The sequence below is a fragment of the Chenopodium album genome, chromosome 8, assembly GCF_948465745.1.
Source record: "Chenopodium album chromosome 8, dcCheAlbu1.1, whole genome shotgun sequence".
Classification (NCBI taxonomy): domain Eukaryota; kingdom Viridiplantae; phylum Streptophyta; class Magnoliopsida; order Caryophyllales; family Amaranthaceae; genus Chenopodium; species Chenopodium album.
The window spans coordinates 1584740-1603633 of NC_137841.1; the positions used below are offsets into that span (position 1 = coordinate 1584740).

Here is an 18894-nt window from a genome sequence, read left to right on the forward strand (position 1 = left end):
TCAATTCAGCTCCTAATTTCCTTCTCTCATAAAATATTCATTTCAGCTCAGTTTAGTTCAGTTCAGTTCAGTTCAGTTTAGCTCCAATCAGTTCAGCTCAATTCAGTAAATGTGAACATGCCCTTAATAAGCAATTTGTCCCGTGTTTTTCGTTGACCACGAGCTAAAATGTGAATAATGGTGACGAGGGAGGAGAGAGAATGGCAGTGACGCGTAGTGAAAAGGAAGAAGCGGAAGGCGAGGTGGGGATTGTTGCATATGTCGAGGAGGATTTGGGAGGTTTGAAGTGGGCCGAGGTGAAGCCGCTAGTGAGGGAAGGGTGGGGATGCCGCCGGAAGTGGGGTCGTCGCTCGCGGGGAGGCTGGCAGGGGGTTGCAGAAGGGGTAGCTAGTGGTTGTTTTTTTAAATTGATAATAATAATAAATATTATATATCTTTTAAAATTAAAAATTTTAAATAAACTAGGGATTCTTACGCGTGCGATGGGGCGCAGATGACAGGCTTTTAAGAAGAATTATTACGGGTGGTCTTTATGCCTTATGCATATTTGCATGGTATTTTATTATATCTATTTGCATACTAATTTTTAACTACTTATTGATGAGACGAATTAAATAAATTAAACAAGTCATCATATAATTATATATTTTTAAAAAAATAAAGAGTCTTAAAAAATGCTTTGAACATTGAAATAAACACAAATAATTAATCAATTTTGGTGATTCAAGAGACATAAAGGCCTTGTTTAAAAAAAAAAGACATAAAGGCTTTTGAATTCAATGGGGGTTAAATATGTAAAAGAACATTATTAGAGCTATAAATGTCCATGCACTATTCATAATTAAGAGCATTCTCCCAATATTTAATAAGGTAGGGATAAATAATCAAATTATATTGCTAAACAAATAAAATTTTGACACGTGTCCCGTATTACCTGTTAGCTAAGTTATTTATCGATCATAACTTGTTTCGAGAAAAAACCCCCTAAATTTTTGACAATTTTTCCTAAAATACAAAAGATCGTTAAAATCAAGAAATAAAGAATGTATTTTTGATAAAACGGGCTTGGGTCACACCCGTCACAAGTGTCCACTTTATCCGACGGGAGTAGCGCCTTAGCCTTATAAAGTGGACACAACTTTCTCTTTTCTTCAATGTGTGGTACACATTCCAATATTTTTCTTCACTTTTTCACTCTTTTAATGCGGGACAAAACTTTCACTCACATGTGGATTTGCTGATAGTCCCAACACTTTTACTACATGGATGTTCTAGCACATTCATACACATGTTATATCTTGAAACTATATATGGCAATAAGAGTAATAATCACTTAATTATTAAAGTGATTTTCATCAATTAATTTTATTACAACAGATAACCATGGGAAATGATCAAGCTACAGAAGAATGGCAAAACAAGTGGACTTTGTTCAAAAGCAAAGCATTCAAAGATGAAGCAAAGGAATCTAATAATGAGATTTTGTTGGAGATTGCTACAGAACTTTTTAACAAGTACCATCATAATCCAATCTTCCTAGACGTAGTAGCTGCTCTTTTTTCGTCAAAAAAAACAGCAAAGGAATGGGAATCTTGTCGTGACAAAGTGTTGGAAACTTTGGGAGATGCATCAAAAACCAATCCATTTTACTTGAAACTTAGCAACTATGAACAATTACCCTCAAACATTCAGATGTGTGCGCGGTTTTGTTCGTTATTTTCGAAGGATTATACGTTCAATAAGACCTATTTGATACACTTGTGGGCTTCTCAACAAGAGGACTTATTAAGTACAGCAGCAACAAAGTCGGTTGGGGATGAATATTTTGAGGAATTACTGAAAAAAGGGTATTTCTTTGAAATCATTCAAGAGGGTACTGGTGACATACTTGGCTATAAGATGCACTATTTAGTGAATGAGTTCCTAAAGGAAATAGCAAAACCCGAGTTTTGTTTAGTCGATGAGTCTATTGGGGAAATCAATGCTGGTAGTATTTTGAATTTAAGTTTTATTGTCGACTCTTCATGGAAAGCACCATCATGGATGCTTAATGCTAAGAATTTGAAGTCTCTTCTTTTCTTGCCAAGAAAAAACTATGAAGATTTTGTAGAAGTTTTAAAATTGGACGAAATCTTTACAAGTTTAACATGCTTACGAGCATTGGATTTGGTTGCAATGAATTGCGAAACACTTCCAAGTTCTTTGGTAAAACTGAAGGATTTAAGGTACCTTAGACTCGGCATCTCCCTTGGAAGGCTTTCTGAGAGTGTCACAAGGTTGGAAAATTTGAAGATATTGGACCTTCGACACTCTAGTATAATGGTTTTGCCAAGTGACTTTCACATAAATTTAAAGCATCTAAGGCACTTGTATGTTGGAAGTAGATTGATTGATATGCCATCGGAAATTTCGGAACTTAAGTCTCTCAACACATTAGATGAGTTTATAGTCGGGAAAAATAATGGGTTAGATACACTAGGTTGCTTGAAGCTTGTTGGGAAGCTAACAGTTCGTTTTGAAAAGAAAAATGTGCATCATGAAGTATTAAAGGATAACAACTCAATAACTGACTTGTCATTGATTTGGTCGCCTTCATATGGAGGACAAACCACAGGTGATAATAGGCATCATTTCTTGCAGCCGCCTACTAGTCTTGAGAGCCTAGCAATTCGCGGTTGGAAGGAAGAAAGGTTCAGTAATTTCCCTAAACTCGAGAAGCTTGTTTCTTTGTGTATTGAAGACTGCAACAATTGCAAAAATCTACCAAATTTGAGTGGGTTGCCTTATCTGAGGTCTCTTCAACTTTGGGACCTTAAGGCGTTGGAGTACGTAGAGAATGGTGATGATAATAATGAACACGATGCTTCTGCTTCATACTTCCCATCCTTGAAGTATCTAACGTTGGCTAATTTACAAGAGCTCAAGGGCTGGTCGAGTCGAAAGAAGGAAAAAGAAATCAGTTTGAATTGTCTTCAACTTAGAATAAAAGGTTGCCCAAAGATGATGTCAATGCCCCAAGTTCCAAATCTTGAGTCCCTCGAAGCACATAACATCCACAAGACATTGCTGAAATTTCTCTCAACATATTCGTCGTCGTCGCCACCGCAACCCATTACCAAAGTGCAGAATCTGGAAATTGTCTCAGTTGTTGAACTTGATTCGACTATCTCATTCAGTAATATCATGAAGTCCTTAACAATCAGACGCTGCCCAAAGCTGAATAATTTGTTCTTCACGGATGATATGAATTCGCTCCAACAACTTGTGATCCATGATTGTAGTGGGCTACTAGACATTACTCGCGCACTACATCATCTTTCTTCCTTACAGAAATTGGAAATCAAGGGTTGTGAAAAGTTGAACTTGGGGGATGACAACATGGTAAAAGTATGGGAAGGTCTCAAGAGTCTCCAAACCTTGAAACTCATAGGTATCTCCAACCTGGCGTCCCTCGAAAACGGCCTTATGGCCCTTGAAAAACTTGAGGTACTCTCTCTCCATTCATTTTATGAATTGAAAACCCTCCCGGAGTGGATTGGGAAACTCACCAAGCTTCAACGCCTCGCCATTCGAAATTTTCCTTACTTAATTACACTTCCTGAGTCACTTGGTGACCTATCTGCTTTACAAGAGCTTCAAATTCAATGTTGCCCACTTCTCAAACAAATTCCTGATTCTTTTTCTCGCCTAAACTCTTTACAACAGCTTAAGATTCAACAATGTCCAAAGCTGTTTAAGAGATATCAGAATACGAGTGATCCAAACAATCCTCTCAAATCACACACTGATCTCATTCTTTTGGAGTGATGTGATGGCCTTTTGTGTGTTATGCCTTTATATTCTAAGATTTCCTTGCATGAATAAAGTTGTTACGTTACTAATTTCATTATAGGGTGTTTTTATTTGATATACTCATTTCTACATTTTTTTTTTTTTTTTGTTTTTATTTTGTAAATCAAGAATAATATTTGGGAAGTGTGCACTATAATATATGCTCATGTAAATACTGTTTTTATTTATTATCATGTATCTTAACACAAGCCATCAAAGATTGACTTCAATAACATTTTTGCAATTAGTTATAACACATGCAGTTACATACTGTAGGAAGACTTAAAGTAACAAACTTGATTAATAAAAAGTTTTTGGATGTGTGAATTTAGGAGATTTAACCCCTTCCCTAACTATTTTGAAAACCGGTTTTATGAGTTGCATTCACGGATCGAGTGTAGGATAAGGGGAATCCATATTGAATTAGCACGGGATTAGAAATTCCAATCAATAATTAACATATGAACAAGCTAAGTATTAGTTCCCTAACTTTTGCACTATTTTGAGACATCTTTATGTTTAAACATCTAATAAGGCTATCATCATGAGTCATGTACGGAGTATATTTTAACTTTAATTTAAAGATATAATCAGTGTGCTTTACCTATTACTTCATTCAAAAAAGCTCCAAAGAACGACAAAGTGGTGGAATTATTAAAGTTTTGATGTACTAGTAGTCTAGTACTACTAAACTTGCCAACTGTCTTAGTGTGTCGTGCACAAAAAATGACTAGCCCCGTCTCCATCAATCTAAAAGTGAAGGATTACTACGGGTACAGTTCTGTAATCTGTATACGACTATACGAGCACTCTGTAAATATCAAGTGATATAAAATTAGAGATGCTTAATTTTCCTTTTACTTTTTTGCAATAGTCTAAAATTTGTACTTCCTCGATGTTTTATTAATCGCAATACAAGGCCATAAGGGGATGTACAATTTTTTTAAAAGTGACACGGAATAACTACCTGTCAAATGATGTAATGTTACAATTTATGTTAAGCTAAAAACTACTTGACAAGGTAAGTTAAATGCCATGACTTAAACTGTCTAAAATACAGTTAAGAATTACACCAGCATCTCATATGTTCTACAATTACAATTAGTTATTATTTATGAATAATCAGTTTAGTCCATCCAAACCCCTGATTTTGAAGGAAACGTTCTCCTAAACCAAGATGAGCCATCAACAGCCACACTAATGTGATGAGTTCCCCGCCTTTACTTAATTGCGCGACATGGGACTTGGGTGAGCAACGCGTAGCAGCATAGCATAGCAGCTCTACCCAAACCTTGCTTGTTATCTCCCATTGAATGTCACCGAATGTCTTTAGTTGCTTCGCGAGAAGACAAGCATCAAGCAGCACAGATTTGCTCTTTTCACACTTTTTAGCTTTCATAGGCAGAACCTCTGCTTGCATCTTAAGGACTTTATTACAGAATTCCTGAAAAACTAACTCATCTTTTTTTGGACATGTATTTTGGCCTTCTACTGATGAAATCTGACACATCAATTTCTTGGTTACAAACTTCTTAGCCCCTGCACATATTCTTGTAAACCAACCACTGTCTACGTTCCGGTTCATAACCTTCTTAGCCTCTTCACACGTATCCTCGAATCGAATCTCAGACATTCCCACCACCAGTGACACCAATGACTTCTGCCTAAGCAAAAGATATGTCATGTAATCTGAAACTTGCTTACAGAAATTAGGATAGTTTGTGCCTCGAACACGGTCATCAGCAGTCCAGTAGCATATATCAGTAGCAAGATGCCAAATCAATACACTCTCATCATACTCAACATCCAAAGTCCAAGGATTTAAGTACTTTGATACAAGAAAATAATCATTTTCCAAGACTAAATTACCTCTAGCCGAGTACACTTCTTTACTCGCCTTTATATCAGTAGCTAGCTTTGCTTTCTTCTGTAGTTCTTCTATGATGAAATTCACAACGAGTTGTTCATCAACTTTCTTCGTTTCAACGTATAAAATTCCCATAAGTGCATCCCTAATCCGCTTTATTATAATGAACTTCAAGAATGAAGGAGGACTCTTAAAACATCGATCTAGTAAGTTGTACCTTGAGATGGACTCTGCCCACCTACATCGACTGTGACCTTTTGTACACCTTAGAAGCTTAAGAAACCGCATCATATAAGATCTCATGTGCTTCGGCAAGCCAACCTTAGGGGTGGTAATAACCCACCAATCCGAGACCATGAGCATGATCACGACGTATACATCAAGAGCTATAGCACCCCCCAACAAGGCAAAGGTTATGCCAATATCGGTCTCATGATAATGGTTTTTATTCTCGAAAACAAACAATAGTAGGGATGCCACAACCGAGAGGAAGCTAACTATACGAACATAAGCTTGTTTCTTTTGCAACAAAAACACCTTCGTATAGAAGATATCATACACAAAATTAAGCTCTATTTCTATTACTCTGTATACCTTTGATGCAGCCTTATCAAGGAAAAATGAACGACTTTCTTCGCGATCATCTAAGCTTAGAAAAGCATCAGCTAGAAGACCTTTGAATTTCATGTAAAATTTATAAGCATCTTTGATCATTCCATCTTCCTCTTCTTCTGCATAAGCATCAATTCTAGCCTCCCATGTGTTAAAGGACACTTCATTCCTTATGTAATTTTTCAAGTCATTTTGGTGATCAATTCCTTCTAACTTGTTGTCTTTCGATCGATCTGTAGAAAATGTTATAAACAACCAACAAATTAGAATTTTGACAACTTAATACGAACTATGTAGCAATAATGAAATACTCGCGAGTAATATTAATTAATAAAATGTGGCACCTTAATTAGTTGGATTGAAGCTTGCATAATAACCTTATATTCATATAATTCATATACTACGTAATAACCTTTTTGTAGCTAATTTTTTCTAGTCTTTTGGGCAATTAGAGATTTTGTTATGTCCAGGAACATCTTGGTGAGCTCCTAAATTATTTTGTATTAGACTAAGTATAAAATGATATACTCCCTATGTCGGTGCATATAATTGTTTCATTAAAAGAAAATACAAAAACTCTAATTATGAATTAACATTGATATAATTGTATAAGAAATAATTATCATAAAAAAAAATATTTGTGCAACTTTTTACATATAATTTTTGTCTTATTATTGATACATAACTAAAAAAAAATTAGCTAGCAAATAAGTGTCTTAAATAACGTGAAATGTAAACTTGTAAAGGAGGGATCCCTTTCTTTGTTAAAGCAAATCAATTCCTACCACACAAATCATAAAAAGTCCTCAAATTTCCTACCACAAAGTTGCACAACACCTAGAATCTAGACTTGGAGGTTTGAGTCTATTAATAAACTACCAACCACATATACGTACACGATTTTTTAAAAACAAATTTTTTTCTGTATAGGTGGATGATGTTTTAGAGCAAAGGTTTACTTTTGCAATTTCGCAATTAGGTTGTCATTTGTCACTACACTTCATATGGCTTAAGAGTTTAAGACAGCCCATTTTGTATGCAACTAGTCAAATCAATCGAATAACCCCTTAAACGACATTGATCGAGTACTCATAAAATACTAATAAAGTAACCTTTGTAATAATAGATGAAAAACCTCTATAAAACTAATGAATAATCCTATAATGGCTCATCATACGAAGTGGCCAGTTACATATAATAATTTGTACGAGTATTTAAAAAGGTTTGACATATTTTTATTAATTAAGTTGAAGGGTGTGTTTGATTCACCTAATACTTGTATTAGATCTTACTTTGTATTAAATTTACTTTAATTTAGTTATAACTTACATTTGGGTATTTCTTATATACCCTTATTAAATATAAGGTGAACAAAACAAGCCTTAAGATATTGTTAGATTACTTTAAAACCATGAAAGTTTGATTTCTATTCCATTTTAAAGTAACCTTTAGAAAACAAAGAGAGTAATTAAGCATATCAATGATCAAATTTATAAAATGAGTAAGTCTTGAAAGCCAAAATGTTTCAATTAAAAGAGAAACAAAAAACAATGGCTAGCAATTTCATTAGATTTGTTTTTCTTAATTAGACCAATTATATCATCATATGGACCATATGGTCCGACAACCAAGAAAATATCTTTGGCAATTTGACTTGTCAACTACCAAGTACTTGACAATCCAAGCAACTTGTTAGCCAACTTTACCCAAAACGAAAAAGAAAATTAAAAAAAGCAGTTGGCCATTTCACAAATAATCAGCTGTTGTTTTTACCAAACATGATCATAACCGAATAATATCCATAAACGCATCAAATTGAATACAATTGACATTTTTTAAATAAATTAACTACAACAAAACTAACAATATAATTTAATTTTTTGAACCACAAAAAATACTACCTCCGATTATGTGCAATGATTAGACATTTTCCCTCTCTGCTTTATGTCAAATCGTTGTACATAACATGTACGGAGGTAGTAATATCATCTAACATACTAAATTACTAAGACCTTATATGTGTGTATATATACAATATACATGTACGTACCTTGAATATCAATCGAGACATGGGAACTACCATTGCAACAATGCTCTTCCTCCTTGAACCTAGCGTAGTCGGGTCCAGATTCCGGCTTACTAGCAAGTGATTCTCTAAAACTATTCATGCTAGCAAAGTACAAAGCCTCAGTTCTCTCAGTATACTTGATACAACCATCCACATACATAAGGACCGTCGGCATCCACAACCGGTTATCGCCTCGTAACGATTGTACAAACACATAGAGCGTGACAACAAGCTGGATAGCGAGCTGCAGCGCGTGCCGGTGCCATAGCTCGTTGTCTTCCAAGGCAAGAGCAGTAATAGTGTCCGGACCACCAAGATGTAGCAAAAGAAATGGTGCCCAAAATGCTAGAAGATCTTGCCTTTGCGGCGAGTCTACGCCTTGGCTACTTGTGATCAATCCAATGGTGAATAATGCAACCGCGTCGGCTGATAAATAGAGCAGCCATAGGCAGAATTTTAGTATACGGCTCGCACACCGCTTTCGATATGGTGCTAGGATTGTAAGCAATGCTTGAATCAAGAGACTAGTGAGCATGAAGAATCGGTCGTCCCATGTATTCCATAGCTGCATTACTCTCTCTACCGTTATATTCCCCATTGGAAAGATCGTGTGAACGGAAGTTGTATCACCCTTTATTTTGTAATAATCGTAACGTAAGGGAAATTCTAGCTTATTGACAAAAATAAAGTGATCAAAAGAGATCGAAAGAAAAGTAAAAATAAAAGAATTATGTTGTAATTAATTTGAAACTTTTTTATAAAAAATAAATTAAAAGAGGAACTATATTATTATATATATGGTGTTATAAAATACTCGTACTAATAAGTGTGAATGGTTGAGAAAGTCATATATTAAGAAAAGTTGGAAAATAGAAAGGACCAATAAGAAAGACAAATAGTTTAGTCGGACAAAGTAGGGCCTGAAATGACATGGGAATTAGGAGGGAAGTATTTTGTGTGTTGTATTTTTCATTCTTTACATTGATTTTGAGTGGCCAAGAATCTTAAGTGTTTTTGGTTTGTACTCAAATTAAATCTTAATGGTACTGCTTCAATTTGGACTTACGGCTGGAATTTGTTATGCTATGGTCCTCAATAACTCACGGCTATTGAGGAATTGAAAGTCTATATTGAGGTGGCTTTGTGAAGTTTCTCGTCATACTAATCCGTACTACTACTTTTGTTTTATTAAAATTGTAATAGTCGTTAGGTGGAGATATTTTTTAAAATTTTGCATTTCTGTTTTTTTGGATAACTTTTACAATTAAAAAGGTTTTTCCTTTTACTTATAATTGTTACTCCATCCGATCCTCAATTATATGTCTATTTTTCTCTGTTATATGAGTAATAAATGAAAGAAATTGACACTTAATTAAGGGATGAAGGGAATAATTATAACAGTTTGATTAATAAAATTTGATTTCACGGTTTCAGTCAAATGGTTGCAATAATTAATTATAAATGAACGAAAAAAAGTAATTTATTATTTAACGTATACATATACTTTTAGCTTGACCTACTCTTCATTTTTATACAAGATTAACTCCCGTGTGATGCACGGATATAATAATACAATTTATAATTGTGTAAACTTCAAAGACATACCAATTAAAATATGTAAAATCTTTGTATTATATACAAGATTATTAACGTAAATCAAATTCCCAAAATTAAAATAATATAAACAAAAGAAAATTCATTTCTACAATAAAATTTTGCGAACTTTGTAATTAGTTGGAGTAATCACACATACTGTATAAAAGATTAAAATTAAAATAATATAAACAAAAGAAAATTCATGTCTACAATAAAATTTTGCGAACTTTGTAATTAGTTGGAGTAATCACATATATAAAAGATTGATATTTGTTTTCCTTAAGATATTTAAAAGGTTTTTTTTAAAAAAAAAAAAATCTTGAAAACTAAAAAGTTTAGTGTAAAGTATTAAACTACTTTGCAATCAGTATTTAGGTTTTTTTTTTTAATGAAAGGAAAAAAAAAGTTTAAGCGGGAAAAAAATGAATGAGAAGTTGACACTTGTACAATTTGAAAAAAGTAATGATGTCAGCGGTTGTTATTTTAGTACTCCGTAATATTAATAGATTGTTACTAGTATATATATATGTTACTTAAATTACTTGTATAATTTTGTACTTATTATTTAAACTATCAATATGGCCTGGGTAAGCAACCCATAAACCTCATTTTACTTAGCTAAACTATTAAGATGTTACACAAAACTAGAAATAAAATTTTATCTACATAACTAGCATAGTGCCCGTGCGATGCACGGTTTATAAATCAAATTATTAAACCCATAGGAAAAATAAAAATAAAAACAAAGGTAATTCATTTACTATTAAAGGACTTGGTTACTAATGGTCAATAAAAAAAATTAAAGCCCGTCAAAAAAAAAAATAAAGGAACGTTATTTGAATAGTATATTATGTTATTTGAATTTCTTTTAATTTTTTATAATGTTATTTTATTAATTGAAAAATAATTGAATAATACTCCACATAGCTATATAAGAAGTGGACTAATTTATTTATATCTCCCGTTGAGAAAAAACTAAAATTTTCTTATCATACCATCCGCATCAGTAGCTACAATCAATCTAATATATACATGTTTTATTTACCCGTCGCACTCATTAAATCTATAGACACAATAATAACCTTATATTTGACCTACCAGAACATTTATTTTCCTAAGTTAAGCATTGTGCCAAAAACTATATATTATATAATAGTCATATATATAACCAACAGCTGATTAAATATAGTATACAACACAAATACTTCGTATATAGGTATGGATACTGATAATTTTATATAAATAAAATATACGGAGTATATATTACTAAGATTTATCCCTACCTTAATTATAAAATGGTTAACAAAACTCTTATAATAGTGCATGGACATTTATATATCTAAAAGTGTTCTTTTTACATATATTTTCCCCCATTTAATTTAAAAGCCTTAAAATTGTCTCTTGAATTCGTTAAATTGATTTAAAAGGTTATGTTGATTTCAATATTTAAAGCCATTTACTATTTTCATTTCCTTTTGTTTTAATTTTTCTATTTAGAATTTATTAGACTATTAGGTTTCAAGATCGAAGTCAATATCTTTTTACCGTACAATTACTAAATCAAAGTCGCTCAAATAAAGTTTTGGACATTGCATGGCTACACAACATCCAACACATTTAATGATTACATGCAAATAATTTTAATAAAACTACTCATTCGATATAAGTTATTAAACAATTTAACTATATATACATTTTGATAGGTTAATATCTTTCATATTAACAAAAATTTACAAATGTTATTATTATATTTCGAAAAAAAAATTAGACTTTGGAGTTTTGTATAAGATAGATAAAGGATAAGTTAATTCCCGTCATATATACATTGAGTTTTGGGTGTTCTATCCGGTTCACCCTTTGGGCTAATCCAGATTTGAGGATTTGTTCTAGGCTATTAGGCTCCACTCCCCTTCCGATTGTTGTTGCAGGGGAGCGAACACAGGTCCTCCCTACCAAGTGTAGTCTCAATCACCACTACACCAACAACCAAACACTTGGTATGGAGGACACGTGTTTTAAAATATTATATTATATACATATACCTTTTTATATTATAAAAAATATTATATTATATAAACATACTATTATAGTTAAAAGTATTATTATGTATAAAACAACATAAATTATTGCACATGATTGTTGTATATCGTATAGTACATGAGCAATGCACGATTTTAAAATCAAAATGTTAGTTTTTCTTAAAAAAAATCATAAGTAATAGCATTGTTAATACAAATATTACAATTTAAAACATGAGTAATAGTTATAATACATTTTATATCTATCCTTTTTCTGTCAAATGTCTAATTCAATTTAACTTTTATTCTTCTTGTTTAGATTAATTATTGGTTTTTTTTTATTTAAAATGCAAGAAAAACAAAAGGCCATTGTAAAAGACATTGTATAGAAAATGAAAGGCCGATTAAAATTAAATTTTTGTTCAAGATTATGTATTTTTTTCCAAGACAACATTTCGGCTCACCATTCAGTATTTGTCAAGGAGTACAACAAACGATAAAAGTAATTTTTACACTATTTTGTATCTTTATCAAAAACTTTTGTATTCAACCGATTACTTGAATTGAATTTAGGATAACTTGTAGACTATTTTGGGTAATTTTTATCAATAAAGCATAAATAACTTTCATTCATTACAGGGTAGCTTTTATAATAGGTGCACAATATTTTATTGTACATCTGATTTTTTTTTAAATGTTTGTATTGATTTCATAATTGACGTCAAACTAAATTCTATCGATTTTATTTAATTTTCATAAAAAAAAACAATATTAGCCTTTCAAAATACGAAATATTTGTTTCCTTAATTATGCCACTTTAATCATATTGCTTCAAATTAGTTATTATTCTTTAACTTGACTATAAATAAAGATTGGAAAGACTTTATGGATTATTTGTAGTATTGGAAAGTATATATTTATTATTAAAAATTAAATCAATATTTATGTTAGGAAATCATGAAAATCTTATACATGTATAGAAACTTGCTTTTATTGTTTGAAGTTTAACAAAAATAACTATGCTTGAATATGTAAACAGTAGTTATATAAATATATTTTATACTTAAGATAAGCCAATGAGAGAGTGACATTTGTCATCCTCACATTGAGGCGCTTGTCTTTTAGTATAATATATAGATAGATAGATAGATAGATAGATAGATATATTAAAGAAGATGATATGAATTTGGAGAAAGAAAGGATGAAGATATGATGAAAATATGTGGTAGTGAACTAGTGGGTTGCTGTTATGTTTATACCAATATGAAACAATATTACATTACTAAAAATTGTAGTGAAATGAGTTATTATATGCAAGCAATAGTTCCTTACAAAAATGCAAGCACATAGTAATTCATATGACTCATTCACTTAGGCCCTGTTCTATTCACCTTAAAAAAAAATATTAAGTTAAAATAATTTCAGTTCAGTAAGTTCAGTTCAGTAAAATTAATATCAGTTCAGTAAAAATAAGTTCAGTTCAGTAAAATTTAGTTTTCTTACAGAAGAATTATAATAGAAAATCAGTAAAAATAATTTCAGTTCAGCAAAAATAATTTAAGTTCAGTAAAATTAATTTAAGTTCAGTAAAAATAATTTAAGTTCGTTAAAAATAATTTCACTTCAGCAAAATTAAGGTGAAGAGAACAGGGCCTTATTCATGTTCATTTTGATATATTTCTTTAGTTTTATTTTAACGGATCATTTGGTATGAATATTCAAAATAAATTGAAAACGAAACAAATAAGAGAGAAACTATAAATGAATTATTTAGGGCTTGTTTGGCATCAATTTTTGTTTTTATTTTCCTGTTTTTTTTAAAACTAAAAACCAAAAACAGGAAACAAGAAAAAGGTGTTTCCACTTTTTTGTTGTCAGTTTTCAAAATTATCATGATTTTAATAAGTCTAAATATTTTTTGATTCATTATGTGACATATATAATATACTTTTAAAAAACAAAAAACCACAGCAATGCCAAACGAACCCTTAACTCTTAAATTAGATTTTCATTTGTTTGGTTTTACCATATAAATGAATCACCTAAGGCCTCTTCCGATTTACTGAAATGAACTGAATAGAGCTGAAATGAATTGTTTATGAGAGAAGGAAATTCGAAACTGAACTGAACTGATTGGAACTGAACTAAAATTAAGTTGAAGGAAATGAGAGCTTGTTTAGTCAGCTTAATTTTAGTTCAGTTCAGTTCCTAATTTCCTTCTCTCATAGACAATTCATTTCAGCTCTATTCAGTTCAGTTTAGTTGTTTTCAGTAAATCGGAATAGACCTTTAGTCCAACCCCCTTTCTTTATGTTTGAGGATGGCAAGGGTAATTATTATGTTAGATGGAAATTATTATCTCCTTGTTACCCAAACCTTTTAACCAAACACTTTGTGTTAGTAATAGTTAAATTAAATCCATATCCAACTTTTAATTAAAAAAAAAAAAAAACACTTTTACCAACACATGCTCTAAATGTTAAATTTTTTTGATACAAACAATAAAAAAAATACTTAAAAAATAAAATTGAGACGAATTTAACAAGATGTCACATGACTGTATTTTGAAGTATAGATAATAATTATATCATAAGATTTCATTTGCACCAGAATATACGTATCAAGAGTCCAAATGAAACAAATAAAAAAACAGAAGAGTAATAAAAATCACATGATACTCCGTACTAGATATCATAAACATAAATCAGAAAAGGACACATAAGGAGATTATATGGTGTGATAAGGATAGGGTGTTTTGTTTTCCAAAGATAGGGAATTAGCTAATCAATATGCATAAGATAATGATATTTTCTTATTTGATATGAATTGAGAATAATATCTACTCTAGGATAAGTGGTTCATAGTTGTGAGAATATGCTTATCTCCCCCGCTCTTCCTAGTACCTTTTAATAAAGGTATGATTTGAATTAGTATTCCCATTATGTATCCCTTCTTTACCTACTACCCTTGTATCATCTTACTGAGATAAGAAAAGTGTATATTATTATGAGGAGTTATTGTGTCAATCTGGATAGATGAAACCGAGATAAGAAAAGTATATATTGTTATGAGGAGGTATTGTGTCAATCCTTCGTCAGTCCAGACTGATAAAATGCACATTTTTAATATCCTCAACTGGCTGGATGATATCTTTTATTGGTTGGATGATATCCTCTACTAACTGGATGATATTCTTTATTGGCTGGATAATATTTCTATTGGCTAGATGATATCCTCTACTAATTGGATGATATCCTTTATTGTTTATATGATATCCTTTATTGGCTGAATGATATTTCTACTAGTTGGACAATATCCTATATTGGTTAGATGATATCCGTTATTGACTGAATGACAATATATCTACTAGCTAAATGATATCCTCTATTGACTAGATGATATCCTCTATTGGCTAGATGGTATCCTCTATAGGCTATAATCGCTATATGATATCATATAACCTATAGAGGATACCATCTAGCCAATAAAGGATATCATAGACACAATTATAAATGATATTTCTTCCGTTCAATTAATATTGCAACAATGGACTTTTTACACTATTTATCACTCTTGTTTGACCACATAATATGAGTTATATGTTAAGCAAAATATAGTCAAGTGGGATCTTGTTGGATTCGTCTCATATAATACTTTCACAATATCAACTTTTTATAATTTTTGCTCTTACACAATTATAGATATTTAGCATATAAAATGTGTTTTGGGATACGTAATTTCCTCCTTGTTGTAATATTAACAGAACGGAGGAAGTATCATATAGCTAATAGAGGAAATCATCCAACCATAATATCATATAGCCAATAGAGGATATCATCCATCCAATAAAGGATATCATAGTCACAATCATAAACGATATCATATAGCTAATAGAGGATATTATCTAACCATGATATCATATAGACAATAGAGGATATCATCCATCCAATGGAGGATATGTATAACTTGTTTGAAGATATAGGTATAATTTGTTTGATAATATGTATAATAATGGTGGAACCTCCATTTAAGTTTTCGTATTAAATTAAGCTCATGGGCATAACATAACTTGCTCATTTCTCAACCAAAATACATGCATATGTTATTAAAATGCTCACAATCCAACATACAATCATATGGGAAAATCAATTTCAACAATTATACGTCACGTAAGAAAGCCCCAATTCGATTTTTGGGCATTTTAAAAAAAAACCGAGAATCTCAAGCTTTTTATCACTTCCGCCATGGATGACCTCGTTGCTCTCCTTCGCCGTAACCTCCACCAACTTGTCGGGTGAAAACTTGTTCTTTATCGTAAGAAGATGACGGTGATCTAATACTTTCTTGAGTACTCTCAACTGACAAAACATTGCCGCACCCAATACTTTGTGATATTAACCATAAATTTTTTTGACAAACATCCTGAATGACGCGTGTCACTTCATGGTGTTATTTTATCCTTCCAAAACTCTTCCTCCCCTTTTAGAAATTTTTTATTTATTTATTTTTGGAATATATGTATAATACAACTATAATATATAGTATATTAATATTATTCCTCATGTTAAATATACTGTATTATCTTTATAACAATTGTATTCCTTTTATTTCGTGTTCTATTTACTTAAAATAGCTACATAAGATTTTGAGACCTCTAATTAAGGGAGAATAAACTATAATTTAGAAGTTAATATATGGTGGAGATTATGCCAAAAATACAATATTAACATTTAAATTATCATTATATAGTTATACAATAGTGCCATTCAAGGAAAAAAAATATTTATTTATTGTTTTATTTGGAATCTCATGAGATAATAATTGAGTTACCTTTCTATTAAATAATTTTTTAATAATTTTACCAACTTATAACATTATTTTCCTTTTAAAAAACTATTAATTATTACTAAAAACAGGTTATGCTTACATTGATAATTTTGGACATATATTCCTATCATTAAAAAAATTTCCCACCATATGATGTTAGCTTCAAGATTTTTTAATTTTAAAATTATTTTACTTAGCTTATTTTTTGGAAGTACATTATACAGTTTTTTTTTTTTTTTTTTTTATTTTTTTTTATAAACTAACTTAATTCATTAATAAAAAGGCATACATACGACATCTACGTTGTAGAGTTTTATTGGAAATAACATGCATCATAAATGTAATATAATGTAACTGTATTTAAAATATTTTCAACAAAACTAATTAAACATAGTTTTTTTTTTCTTCTCAATGTAGTTTTATAATTTTACTATACCTTATTATTTCATCTTTCATACATGCATTGCATTTATTTATTCTACAGGAGTTGCTTCATTTTTATATTATATCACAATTTAGGCCCCGTTCTCTATTTTTGCTGAACTTAAACTATTTTTACTGAAATGAAAGTAATTTTACTGAAATAAAATTATTTTTGTTGAACTGAAATTCTTTTTGCTGAACTGAAATTATTTTTATTGAATTTCTATTATATTTCTTCTTGAAAGTTACAGTTTTTTACTGAACTGGAACTAATTTTATTAACTGAAATTTATTTTACTTAACTGAAATTAATTTTACTAAACTGAACTTATTTTTACTGAACTGAAATAATTTTTGCTGAATATTATTTTTTAAGATGAAGTGAACAATGCCTTAATTATGGGGAAAAAATTATTACTATAATCTAGGTAAGTATAAGTTGGTTATTAGAGAGAGAAATGATAAAAGATAAGTGAGTCTTTATCAAATACGGCAGTGTTTATTATTATAAAATGGATAAGAAAAAAAATATTGCGATTATTACAGAAGTATTGAGTTTTAGACTTATGCCCGATTGCCCGGTTTAATTCACCTTAAAATTAATTTCATTTAAATAAAAAATAGTAACTCTAAAGAAGAAATATAATAGAGAAGCAATAAAAATAGTTTTAGTTGAGCAAAATTAATTTAAGTTTCAGCAAAAATAAGGTGAGGTGAATGGGTGCTTATAATACGAGTACTTAGGGCCTGTTCTCTTTAGATTATTTTCAATCAATTCAATTCAATTCAGCTCAGTTCAATTCTTAATTTCCTTCTCTCATAAAATATTCAATTCAGTTTAGCTCAGCTCAGTTCAGTTTAGTCAATTTGAACATGCCCTCACTTACATTTTGTTTAGATAGGAAGAAATGGAAGGAAAAAAAAAGAGAAATAAAGAGGGACAAATTCTCTTATTTGGGTAAAAAAAATTGGGGGAAGGAGAGGGAGGGTCCCATTTTGGCATTTCTCCCCCTTTCTTTACACTTTGTTTGGATAGGAAGAAATGAAAGGAAAAGAAGAGAAGAGAAATGGAGGGGGACAATATCTATTGTTTGGGTAAAAGATTGGGGGAAGGAAGGGGAAAGAGAGGGAGGGATCTATTTTCCTTTTCTCTATAATAACCATAATCTCTCCAAAATTGGAGAGATTTGGAGGGAAAATGAAGCTCACCTCCCCTTCCCTTTCTTTTCTCTTCCCTTCCTCTATTTTCCCTCCCCTTCTTTTCCTTCCTTCTTTGCTATCCAAATAAAGCGTAAATAAACATAATCTCTTCAAAATTGGAGAGATTTGGGGGGAAAATGGAGCTAACCTCCCCTCCTTTTCTTTTCTCAATTTTCCGTCTCTTTCTTTTCCTTCCTCTTTTCTATCCAAACAAAGCGTTAAAAATTGTTACCTGCGAATATCATCATTCACCGCCCCGCCACTTTACGATTCTCAATTCCGTAAATTTCTTTTCACCTTTTGGCTGTGTAACACCTCCTCTGTCTTTTCTTACAAAATTCAATTCACAGTCTTCAAAAATCTGCAAAAAAATTTCGAATTTATGAGCACGATTTGTCAATTTATGATTGTCAATTTGTCAAATTACAAGAGTTAAAGGTACAACATCAATC

The 18894-nt window shown here is 31.1% G+C and overlaps 2 protein-coding genes across 2 annotated transcripts; one reads left to right on the forward strand and one right to left on the reverse strand.

The window, feature by feature from the left end:
- The first annotated feature begins 1383 nt into the window (after positions 1-1383).
- Positions 1384-3807, forward strand: LOC145642560 (disease resistance protein RGA2-like). Its single transcript, XM_081693763.1, has one exon. It carries the CDS (start codon positions 1384-1386, stop codon positions 3805-3807), a length of 2424 nt encoding a protein of 807 aa, XP_081549889.1.
- Positions 3808-4724: 917 nt separating this feature from the next.
- LOC145642561 (uncharacterized) lies at positions 4725-8976 on the reverse strand. The gene is made up of 2 exons (XM_081693764.1): positions 8361-8976; positions 4725-6543 (listed from the first exon to the last, which is right to left on the reverse strand). Exons 1-2 carry the CDS (start codon positions 8974-8976, stop codon positions 4940-4942), a joined length of 2220 nt encoding a protein of 739 aa, XP_081549890.1. The 3' UTR covers positions 4725-4939.
- Positions 8977-18894: the final 9918 nt, after the last annotated feature.